The following is an 11,807-nucleotide window of genomic DNA, read 5'->3' as shown; positions in this document are numbered from 1 at the left end:
GATGGGGTAGGGAGAGACCAGTTGGCAGTGCCTTGCATGGGGGCTCAGGCCCGTTTCATCTTCAAAGCGGCTAATTAGAGCCAGAGGTGGGTGGTGGGGTTTGGGCGCCGGCGTTCTGTGCTCTGGAAACCGGTGGTCTGTGGGGTACCTGCAACCTGGGCCTCTGGCCTGGGAGAGACCGCGGCCCAGACACCCCCCTCCCCCGAATACCCCCAAACAGCCAGAATCCAGCCCACTGAAGTCAGGAGTGCTGGGTTCCGGCCCTGCTTGGCCCCAGGTCTCGGTTGGCAAGGCTGCCCTCCTCGCGGGCCTTGTTTTCCCCATCACTAGGCGTGCCTTGAGCCCCGTGACCGGCCAGGCCCTGACAGCCCGCACTTCCCGATTATGGATCCCGTTGTTTTCAACTTAGGGCCCTGCCCTGCCCTCGCCGTCACGACCCCTGCGGGCCGCCAGCGCGGCCTCGAGCAAACAAAGGTCAGCAGCTCCCGGAGGGCCGCAACCGCGGCGCCGGCTCCTCGCCCCCAAGCCGAGCGGGTGGGGGGCCTGGGCAGGCGTCAGGGAAGCGAAGCCAAGCCCTGCGGCGCCCGCCCGACCGGTTCAGCTGGGGCGCCCTTCCTGCGGGCGCCCTGCGACCGCACCTTGCTAACCCCCAGCGGCCACTCCGGGAGCCCCAGGACCCGCACCCACGCCCCCCGGGGCCGCGGGGCCGGCGCAGGGTGCGGTGCACCCCGGCGCAGGCGGGGGGCGCGCTGGATGCCGCCCTGCGCGGCTTGGCGGGCGCTGGTGGGGCAGGGCCGCTGTCCGCCGAGGACCGCGGAATCGCAGCCCCGCGCCGCGGGATCCGGGATCGGGGGCCCAGGCTCACCCCGCTCCGCCGCCCCGACTCACTCCCCTCCGCCTTTCCTGCCCGGGCCTGCGGCGGTTTCTGGGAAGAGGGCCTGCGCGGCGGGACAGTTAGCCCCCGCGAAACCGGCGAGTAGGCACCTGCGGGAGGCGGCGGCCCCGTTACGCCCCGCCCCGCCCAGACCCAGCCGCCCCCGCGCCCCGCCCCGCGCAGCCAGCCCGGAAGGAGACGGCCGGCCTGAGCGCCCGCAGCGGCTGAGTCAGGCGGCGAGCGCAGCCCGTTACCGCGGGCGCCGGGGGCCCGGGCGGCTCTGTGGTTTCGGTGCGAGCCGCGGGCGAGAGGGCGGCGGCCTAACGAGCTCTCCGCACGCACCCGCCCTCGCCCCCTCCCCGCTCCTGTCCTGCGGGGGCCCAGGCGTCGGCCCGGAGAGCCTTGGTTTCACCGTGGGAGCAGGGCGCGGGTCCCGCCGGCATCTGCGCGGCGGCCAGGGGTGACCGCAGCCCCTTGGGGTCGGCGGCTGGCCCCGCGCTGCTGGCGGCCGCGGCCTGAGGCTCCCTCTCCCCTGCGCGGGGACCCGCGCGCCTCACCATGGGGCCCCTAAGCCGGGACGTCTGGGCCCAGCGCCTGGGGGCCTTCCGGGCCAGCCCGTCCGCCTTCATGGCAGGTCCCGAGGCGGAGGATTTGGGTCGCGACCTGCTGGGCGACCTGAGGAATGAGAAGCTGAGCGAACAGACCAAGGTAGGCCCCCACGTGTCCCCTGCCCCGGCCCGCAGGGTCACCCCAGCCTGCCGCGTCCGGAACCTCATCTTCGTGATTCCCTCCTAATCCCCCATCCAGGTTTCCCTGCTGGCTCTGAGCTTGGAGTACCCAGCCCAGCTGTGGCCGGACGCCACTGCGGCCGAGGTGGCCGCCACCTCCCTGTTGGACACCCTGGTCCTCCTACCCCCGCGGCCCTCAGCTCTCCGCCGGCCCCTGCTGCTGGCGGCCACCACAGCCCTGGCGGTGGGCGGTGCGCTAGGCCCCACCTCGGGCGCCTCCTGCCGGCTTCTGCCCCTACTTCTCGGCCTGGCGGCGGGCAGCGATCTGGGGCGAGGCTTTGTCCCCGCCTCGGAACAGCGTCCCTTGCAGGCCACCGCCTGCGAGTGCCTGCGAGAGCTAGAGAGCTGCAAGCCCGGGCTGCTTGGGGGCTCCCTGGGGCTGCTGCGGGGCCTGCTGGGGCAGGAGGGCCCTGTCCAGCCGCTCAGCCTGCTGCTGTCCCTTGCTTTGCGAAACACCCTGGTGCTCCAGTCCCGGGCTGGGGCTGGCCTGGGGGCACTGCTCACGGCTAGAGTCTCCCCAACTGCGGGTGGTCCCTGGGATTGGGCACTAGTGGAGGAGGGCGATGGACGCCTTCAGCCCCAGGCACCCAGCTGGCCGGCAGCTGAGGAGGGAGACGGGGAGCGTAGCCTTACAGCACGAGGGCACAGCCCTGAGGAGGTGCGGGAGCTGCGGGCTGCGGTGGCCCAGCTTCTGGACACCTCCTATCTACTCACTCCTGTGGCCCAGGCCCAGCTCCTGTGGCTGCTGGGCTGGGCCCTGCGGGGTCTGCAGGGACAGCCACCAGCACTCTTTAAGCCGCAGTTGGTACGGCTGCTAGGCACAGCACAGCTGACACTGCTGCACGCGGTGCTTGCGCTCAAGGCGGCCTTTGGTGAGGCCCTGTTCACAGCCCAGGATGAAACACTGCTGCTCCGCCGGATCACCTTGGCCGCCCAGCACCCTGCCCTGCCTCCATCCACACATCTCTTTTACCTGCACTGCCTCCTGAGCTTCCCCGAGAACTGTCCACTGGGCCCCGAAGGTGAGGAGGCCGCCCCACTGCTGCTAGGGCCCCAGCTATGCCGTGGTCTCCTGCCCAATCTGCTGCATGAGCCGACAGCCCTCCTGGCCCGCCTGCATTTGTTGTGCCTGCTCTGTGCCGAAGATGAAGAAGAGGAGGAGAAAGGCCAGCTTCCAAGCCCAGGGCACTACCTGGAAGAGCTGCTGGCCGGCTTGTGGCAGAGGGCAGCACTGGAAGGGGGACCCCGGGCCTTGGCCACTCTCTGTTTCCAGGCCTCATACCTGGTTGCCCGTTGCCTGGCTGGGCAACCTACTGTGCTGACCCCCTTGATCCACGGACTGGCCCAGCTGTACCGAGCCCGGCCCATGCTGGCTCCCCACTTTGTGGACCTCTTGGATCAGGTAGACCCTGAGCTGAGGGAGCCCCTGAAGGTGGTGTTACGGCAGGAGGTGGTGTCCAGGCCAGGCAGGGATGAAGCTCTTTGCTGGCACCTGCAAATGCTGGCAAGGGTGGCAGATGGAGATGCCCAGAGTGCTACCCTCAACTTTCTACGGGCTGCGGCTGCCCACTGCACCAGCTGGGACCTACAGCAGGGCCTGCTGCAGGTCTGCCGGGCACTGCTGCGGGCAGGGGTGGGGGGTGGCCTAGTCGACTTGCTGCAGGTACTGGCCAGGCAGCTGGAAGACCCTGATGGGCGTGACCATGCCCGACTCTACTACATCCTCCTGGCACACCTGGCAGGACCCAAGTTGGGGGTGGCCCTGGGCCCCTCCCTTGCCACACCTGCACTGGCCTCTTCACTGGTGGCCGAGAATCAGGGTTTTGTGGCAGCACTGATGGTGCAGGAGGCCCCGGCCCTGATACGGCTGAGCATGGGTTCCCATGAGGTCAAGGGCCCACTCCCAGTGCTGCAGCTCCTGCCAGAGGCGCTGGAGCCCATCTACTCTCTGGAGCTGCGCTTCCGCGTGGAAGGACAACTATATGCACCCCTAGGGGCTGTCCATGTGCCCTGCCTGTGTCCTGGCCGCTCTGCCCGCCCTCTGCTCCTGCCCCTGCAGCCCCGACGCCCAGCCCCAGCACGGCTGGATGTCCATGCCCTTTACACTACATCCACCGGTCTCACGTGCCACGCACACTTGCCACCCCTGTTCGTGAACTTTGCTGACCTCTTTCTGCCTTTCCCCCAGCCGCCTGAGGGGGCCGGTCTGGTCTTCTTTGAGGAGCTCTGGGATTCCTGCCTGCCAGAGGGTGCTGAGAGTCGTGTGTGGTGTCCACTTGGGCCACAAGGCCTGGAGGGCTTGGTGTCTCGCCACCTGGAGCCTTTCGTGGTGGTGGCCCAGCCCCCTACCAGCTACTACGTAGCGATCCACCTGCCCCCGGACTCAAAGCTGCTGCTGCGGCTGGAGGCAGCCCTGGCAGACGGAGTGCCTGTGGCCCTGCGGACTGATGACTGGGCCGTGCTGCCTCTGGTGGGGGACTACCTCCGCGGGCTGGCGGCTGCTGTCTGAGCCCCAGGAGGCCAGGTGGGGCAGGACTGTGGCCCTTGTGGGGGCCAGGGCACACTCCTGTGGCTCTTTTTCCCAAACCCTGCATTCCCCAGTGCCCTCGCTGGCTTGTTTTCTTCTGGGCCCTGGTTGGGAGCAGGCTCATGGGGGTGAGGGTCTTAGTCTGTTTTTGCTGTCCTAGTAAGATACCTGAGACTGGGCAAGTTACAATAAACAGAAATGTATTGGCCCACAGCTCTGGAGGCTGGGAAGTCTGCGGTTGAGGGTCCAGAGCCCAGCGAGGACCCTTCTGCATCATCCCGTGATAGAGGACAGAATGACAAGAATGAGGGGAGAGAGCAAACCCACTCCCAAGATAACAGCCTGGGCCCCTGCAGGAGGGCAGAGCCCTTGTGGCCTGATCACCTCTTAGGGTCCTAAGTCTTACACTGTTACGGTGGCAATTACGTTTCAGCATGAGTGTGGGAGGGGATGAGGCCCCAGGAAGGCCCCCAGACAGAACCCAGGACTGCAGAGTTATATAGTTCTGTCTCAGCCAGACACACTAGTGCTCTCCAGGGTCCCTGCCCAGGAGGCAGGGGAAAAATCTCCTTTCTGCTCACCAGAGAGGGTCTGGCCTTGCCCAAGGCCGCTCAGTGATTTAGGAAGGGGCTGGAGCTAGAGGGTGTGGGATAGTACTTTTCTTTCTTCTTTTCTTTTGGTGGGGGGGGTGCTAAAGACAGGATCTCACTCTGGTGCTCTGGAGTGCAGGGTGCAATCAGGGCTCATTGCAGCCTCTGCCTCCCAGCTCAGGTGATCTTCCCATCTCTGCCCCCTGAGTGGCTGGGTCTGCAGGTGTGAGCCATCACTGTATTTTTTGCACAGATGAGATCTCCCTGTTTCCCAGGCTGGTCTCCGACACCTGGGCTTAGGCGACTCTCTTGCCTCAGCCTCACCAAAGTGTTAGGATTACTGGTGTGAGAGCCACCACACCCTGCCAAGCCAGCACTTCTCAACCACCAAAGTTTGCAGGGTTCCTACCCCAGGGAGCTCAGGCCGGGCAGAACAGTGGGCCTAAGCCAGAAACAGAACGGCTGTGGTGGCCAGGTAGTTTCTCCAGGGAGAGAGCTTCCCAAGCTCTGCCAGTTGGAGCCCGGTCTAGGAGGGGCCTGCTAATAAGGTTCGAGGGCTGAGACAGGGAGCCACATGATCGGGGTTAAGACTAAACTTTTTCTAATTTCAGCCCCTGAGAACCCTAATTTATGCCTAGGAATCTTCCCAGGTAAGAAGAACTAGTTCCTCTCGTTTTTGTTTTTTTTTCCTCAAACGTCCAAACACAGGATTCAGCTGTGTGGGGGCCAGCTGTGCTGCCAGGCACATGTGTTGCCTCATTTCATCCTTGCAACAGCTCTGCAGGGCCCCGCAGATGAGGAAATCTGTAGGTCAGAGCGGTTGAGTGATTTTCCTAAGGTCACCCAGCTGGTTGGTAATTGTTTTGTCATCTGGTAGCAGGTTTCCATTATCACGCCATCAGAGTAGACCTCAGCCAGGGCCACTGAGGTCCCAACCCTGTCTGCCCTCTTCTGCTGCCCCTGCCTCTTGGGCTCCCAGCCACAGGTTCCCCATGGGCCAGCTTTACTCCTCCTGATCCTCCTGATTGGGGCAGGCCAGAAGAAAGACAGGTCTGGGCTGGGTGTGGTGGTTCACGCCTATAATACCAGCACTTTGAGAGGCTGAGGCAGCTGGATCACCTGAGGCCAGGAGTTCGAGATCAGCCTGGCCAACATGGCAAAACCCTGTCTCTACTAAAAATACAAAAATTAGCCGGATATGGTGGCATGTGCCTGTCATCCCAGCTACTCAGGAGGCTGAGGCAGGAGAATTGCTTGAACTCAGGAGGTGGAAGTTGCAGTGAGATGAGATCGCACCACTTCACTCCAGCCTGGGTGACAGTGAGATTCTGTCTCAAAAAAGAAAAAAGGGAACCAGGCCTGGGACAGTGGGAGGTTATAGGTCAAGTCAGGGGGCCTGCCTCAAACTTGACATGTGGCAATAACTTGCTATGTCACTTCAGCAAGTGATTTCCAAATCAGGAAGGGATCGGTTTCAGGAAACATATTTCTCCAGCTGTTTCTGGCAGAAGGAGATTTGAGGGGATCAGGGTACTTAAAAGTTCAGGGGAAGTCTGGAGAAGCCACCTCCAGGAGGCTCCCGCTGGAGCTGAGATCAGAACATACTGTCCTGCCATCCACCCCTTCTCAGCACCCAGGAAGGTGGGCTTGGGCCCTGGCATGTGGGGTGGGGCTGCCACCATGCCAGGCTTAGGCCAAAGCCAGAAGCCTGAAGCTGCTGCTGAAGGAGTGAACATCTCCAAGGCTGGGCCCGCAGGGCAAATGGCCCTGGCCCTGTTTCCTCTGTCCACATCCTTCAAAGGACATCTCATTAGTGGACTCCATTTCTCTCTTCCACAGAACTCCAGGGGCGAGGGAATCTCTTTGCCTGCAGATGCTAATCCTTAGCCTAAAAGTAAGGTAACTGGTCCATGTGAGGACTGGCCATCCTGTCACCCATCTCTCTGCCCACCTATGCATCCATTCCATTTTATCCATCCACTCCTCCAGTGTTGGACACCAGATGACCTTCAGCTCCCCCACCAACCAAAACTGTGCTGCAGTGGCCATTCTTAGATGTCCCCTGTGGACCTATGTAACACTTTCTCTGGGATACATGCTAGGGGCAGAATTGCTGAATCGGTGGGCATGTATGTTCGTGGCTTGGCTAAGCAATGTTGGAGTAAAAGCTTTTGGTTTTGCATCTTCTCAGCGCTCCTAGGGAGGCACCAAGAGGCAGGATGGCACCTTGTGAGCCCTCCTGAGAGAGCTCCTAGACCCCACCCCTCTGTGTCCTCAGCATCACACACTGCTGCTCATCACCTCAGCTTCCTGAAGATCTATAGCGGCACGCCTGGAACTGTCCAAGTACAACCAAAAATTCTTCCTAAAAAGAGGGAACCAAAGTCACATGGGTCACTTTGTCCACCTGTGTGGACGATGCTGATGTTCACGTACCCTTCCTTGCCTGTTTCAAGTCCAGCTCTGGCTAATGAAATGTGAAGTTTTGGGGCAAAATATGTCATTGCCAATGTTCAATTTTCCAGCCCCCTCTCCCTCTGCCATGACAGTTGGGGAAGTGCATGTTTAGATGGAGGTGCTGGCCGGGCGTGGTGGCTCAAGCCTGTAATCCCAGCACTTTGGGAGGCCGAGGTGGGTGGATCACGAGGTAACTTTCCTGATGACCACCCACCGTGGACTGGCTCTGCCCGGTTTGCAGAGCTCGTGCGTTTGCATGGAAAGAGCTTCTGCCATAGAGGGCCTAATTGTAATACATTTAAATATTAAGTCTCCACCCCAAAGCGAGCATGGATTGTATGTTACATGCATGTTTGTTCAATATGCATGTGTCAGAACCACCGTCACGAATATTCATAGCTCTTCATGTAAGCTATTGAATGTGTAGGTTTCATCGGTCCACTGAGCATGAAGCTTCCTCCTCCTTCGAAGTGCCTGCCTCTGGTCTTGGCTGGAGGCTCGATTCCCAGTGCGTCTTTCTTTCCAAGGCTGGAGTGCAGTGGTGCGATCATAGCTCACTGCAACCTTGAACTCCTGGACTCAAGTGATCCTCCTACCTCGGCCTCCTAAGGTGCTGGGATTACAGGCATGAGCCACTGTGCCTGGGCTATAACCAGTTAAATCATGTTGAGCCTAAAGCTGCCTCCTTACATATTTTAAATTTGGCCTAAAGGTTTCTCTTTGCAGTGTGAACTGTAACCTAAATGGACTTGTGAACAGAATGTAGCCAGTGCTTGTGCCAGTCGCGGAGTTTTGGCTAATCAGAGGTGGCCAGCTGTTCAAACCGTTCAGATAAGGCAAACACCATCCAGCTGGTTTCCAGATCTCACTTCTGTTTTCTGTACTTCATTTTCCTTTTTCTGTCCATAAATCTTCCACCACGTGGCAGCACAGGAGTCTCTGAGCCCACTCTGGCATAAGAGGCTGCCTGATTCTTGAATTGTTATTTGCTCAGTTAAACTCTGTTAAACTTACCTGGACTAAAGTTTTCCTTTTATCACTGAGCAGCCTGTATTTTATCTGTTAACCCTGGGTTGATATTTACAACTTCTTTCTTCCATACCTATTCTATGGTTCTTTTAGGGATCTTAATGAAGTGACCCAAACTGCACTCCTGAAGGGTCTGAGTCCTTGGTCATTCTGCTTGTATTGGGTCACTTGAGGCTTTCATAAACACTATCACTGAACCCAGCAATCCTCAGCGACGTCTCAGGGGATGCCCTGGGTACAGCAGACTCCTTGTCTCTGTTGTGTGGCAGCAACAGCCTCTCTGTGGACAGTCAGGACCAGTCTTCCTCTTAGAGCTGTTGGTCCCCAGGCAAAATGATGATGGGGAGGCAGCCTTTACCTCCAGTTCAAAAAAACCATGCAGTGTTCATTCCTGGCAGCACTGTCCCTTGGACACTGAGGCCTCTAAACCTTAGAAGGAATGGGAAGGCAACATTTTGTCAGAGGCCTTCAGGCAGAAGGATAATGGTGGCAGCATTAAGTGCCCAGTGTCGCCTAGAGAAACAATATGTAATGAGGAGAAAAGATAAAATGTCGCAACAGCAAGCCCTCAGGATAACGTGGAGACAAGAATGCTCAAACTTAAAAAGAACAAGAAAACAAATAACATAGAAATTACCCATCTGGGTGTGGTGGCTCATGTCTGTAATCCCAGCACTTTGGGAGGCTGAGGTGGACAGATTCCTTCAGCCCAGAGTTCGAAACTAGCCTGGGCGACATGGTGAAAACCTGTCTTTACAAGAAATACAAAAATTAGCTGGGTGTGGTGGCATGGTGGTGTTCTAGCTACTTGGGAGGTTGAGATTGGAGGATCATTCGAGCCCAGGAGGTCTGGGCTGTAGTGAGCCTTGATCACACACTGCCCTTTGGCCTGGGTGTCAGAGACCTTGTCTCAAAAAGACAGAAAGAAAAGGAAGGAAGGAAAAACAAATGACAGCTTAGTATGTCTCCCTCTCACATGCCCATTTCAACCTCACCTGCCACAGGCTTTGTATAGGGACAAGACTAGCTGAGGAAAACTGGGGCAAAGGAGAGGAGAGGGTTGTAATGGGACTTAGGCTTGATCTAAGACCTCACCAAAAAGACTTAAGTATACTTTGAGCCTGAAAATGTAAAAACATGTCTGCAGTAGCGGGAGATTTAAAAGTACACATGAGGGCAGGCATGGTGGTTCATGCCTGTAATCCCAGCTCTTTGCGGGGCTGAGGCAGGTGATCACCTGAAGTCAGGAGTTCGAGACCAGCCTGGCCAACATGGTGAAACCCCATCTCTACTGAAAGTACAAAAATTAGCCAGGCATGATGGCCCATGCCTGTAGTCCCAGCTACTCAGGAGGCTAAGGCAGAAGAATCGCTTGAACCCAGGAGGTGGAGGTTGCAGTGAGCTGACACTGTGCCACTACACTGTAGCCTGGGAGACAGAGTGATACTTTGTTTAAAAAAAAAAAAAGTCCGGTGAGATATGAAGACACTGTCTTGGAAACACATAGCTCCTGGGGGAGCAACTACCCACAAAAGAAGGGAAAAGTGCCCTTTGGCATTTGGGTGTGAAGAGGGAAGCAAATGGAGAAGTTTAATTGTCTTCCAAGACAAAAAAAAAAAACCCACAGCCCCCACTCCCGCCCCTGCAAAACAAATTCACTAAAGCATCTGGACTTTACAATGTTGCCAGAAGAGGGCGCATTATCTAGGGATCGTGTAAAACAGTTAATACCACGAAAGTGAATAATAAAATCATACGTACAAAGTGAATCACACATACAAAGTTATGGCAAAATATCAGAAAACGAATTCCATCACATATGAACCAAGGAAAATTCACACAAACCTCTGAAACAACAGCCATGAAGAAGAGAGCTGTAGTACACCACTCTAATAGAACCAAACATACTCAAAACAAGCATTTGAAGACATGTAAAGCCACTTTGGTGGGAAATTTCAAAGCAAAGAACAGAAATAGACAAAACGGAGGAAGAAATGAAAGAGATTTGGTTGAACTTGGGAAAGAAAGGCAACAAACAGACAAAATTATCTAGAAGTGAAGATTAAATCACAGGATGCCCAAGGGAGAATAAAATCTGATAAGGGGCATTGAAGGAACACAGAAGGCCAATCGAGAGAATGAAAATGAGATAAATAAGTAGGCTGGGTCCAGAGAAAGGAATGGAAACAGAAGACAGTCAAAGAAGGAATCACATGTGTATTACTGGAGTCCCTGAAGAAAATCTAAACAGTAAACCAGAACTAATATTTAACACTATAAGAAAACTGTCCAGGAGCAAAAAATCTGTACGTTGGAAGAGCCCACTGGGAGTGTGGGAAAATTCACTCCGTGTGATCAACTTTGAGATATATCCTAGTAAAACCCTAATTGCAAAGACGCTTTAAATTTATTTATGTTTAAATGTATTGTATTTGTTTCTGTCACCCAGGCTGGAGTGCAGTGGCATGGTCTCGGCTCACTGCAACCTCCACCTCCTGGCTTCAAGTGATTCTCCTGCCTCAGTGTCTTGAGTAGCTGGGATTACAGGCAGCTGCCACCATGCCCAGCTAATTTTTGTATTTTTGGTAGAGATGAGGTTTTGCCATGTTGGCCAGGCTGGTCTGGAACTCTTGATCTCAGGTAATCCACCTCCCTTGACCTCCCAAAGTGTTGGGATTACAGGTGTGAGCCATCATGCCCAGCCTAAAAGACTCTTAAAAAAAAAAAAAACCCTCAAGGTCTCCAGGCAAAAAGATCAAATAACTTACAAAGGCAAAAGAATGAGAACGACAGCAGACTTTTTAAACTAGCATACAAAGCAAGACAGCAACGGAGCAGCAGGTTTTAGACATTATGGCTTTACAAGCGTGAGCCAGGATTTTATATTCAGACAACTGTCCTTCAAGTATCACAATTTCAGGAACCAATTTTATGTCTTTCAGTGAGTACCTATGAATTCTGCACACATGGGTCAGTCTGACAGAGATGTGCTTCATCCACACCAAAGAGAACAATTATAAATCAGATATATAGGCTGAGCATGGTGGCTCACACCTGTAATTCCAGCACTTTGGGAGGCCAAGGCAGGAAGATTGCTTGAGGCCAGGAGTTTGAGAACAGCCTGAGCAACATAGTGAGATCTTGTCTCCACACACAAAAAAATAATAATAAAATGGCCAAATGTGGTGGCGTATAGCTGCAGTCTTTTTTTTTTTTGAGATGGAGTTTCGCTCTTGTTACCCAGGCTGGAGTGCAATGGCGCGATCTCGGCTCACCGCAACCTCCGCCTCCTGGGTTCAGGCAATTCTCCTGCCTCAGTCTCCTGAGTAGCTGGGATTACAGGCACGTGCCACCATGCCCAGCTAATTTTTGTATTTTTAGTAGAGACAGGGTTTCACCATGTTGACCAGGATGGTCTCAATCTCTTGACCTCGTGATCCACCTGCCTCCGCCTCCCAAAGTGCTGGGATTACAGGCATGAGCCACTGCGCCTGGCCATAACTGCAGTCTTAACTGCTCAGGAGGCTGAGGCAGGAGGATGG

General features: G+C 56.1%; 1 protein-coding gene across 1 annotated transcript; it reads left to right on the top strand.

Annotated features, from left to right (window-relative positions):
* The first annotated feature begins 1,059 nt into the window (after nucleotides 1–1,059).
* On the top strand, nucleotides 1,060–8,279 carry AP5B1 (adaptor related protein complex 5 subunit beta 1). Its single transcript, XM_002755607.5, has 2 exons — nucleotides 1,060–1,582; nucleotides 1,682–8,279. Exons 1-2 carry the CDS (start codon nucleotides 1,433–1,435, stop codon nucleotides 4,169–4,171), a joined length of 2,640 nt encoding a protein of 879 aa, XP_002755653.2. The 5' UTR covers nucleotides 1,060–1,432; the 3' UTR covers nucleotides 4,172–8,279.
* Nucleotides 8,280–11,807: the final 3,528 nt, after the last annotated feature.

Source organism: Callithrix jacchus, chromosome 10 (genome assembly GCF_049354715.1).
Source record: "Callithrix jacchus isolate 240 chromosome 10, calJac240_pri, whole genome shotgun sequence".
NCBI lineage: Eukaryota > Metazoa > Chordata > Mammalia > Primates > Cebidae > Callithrix > Callithrix jacchus.
The sequence above is the reverse complement of the archived record's forward strand: the minus strand, read 5'-3'. Positions and strand labels throughout refer to the sequence as shown.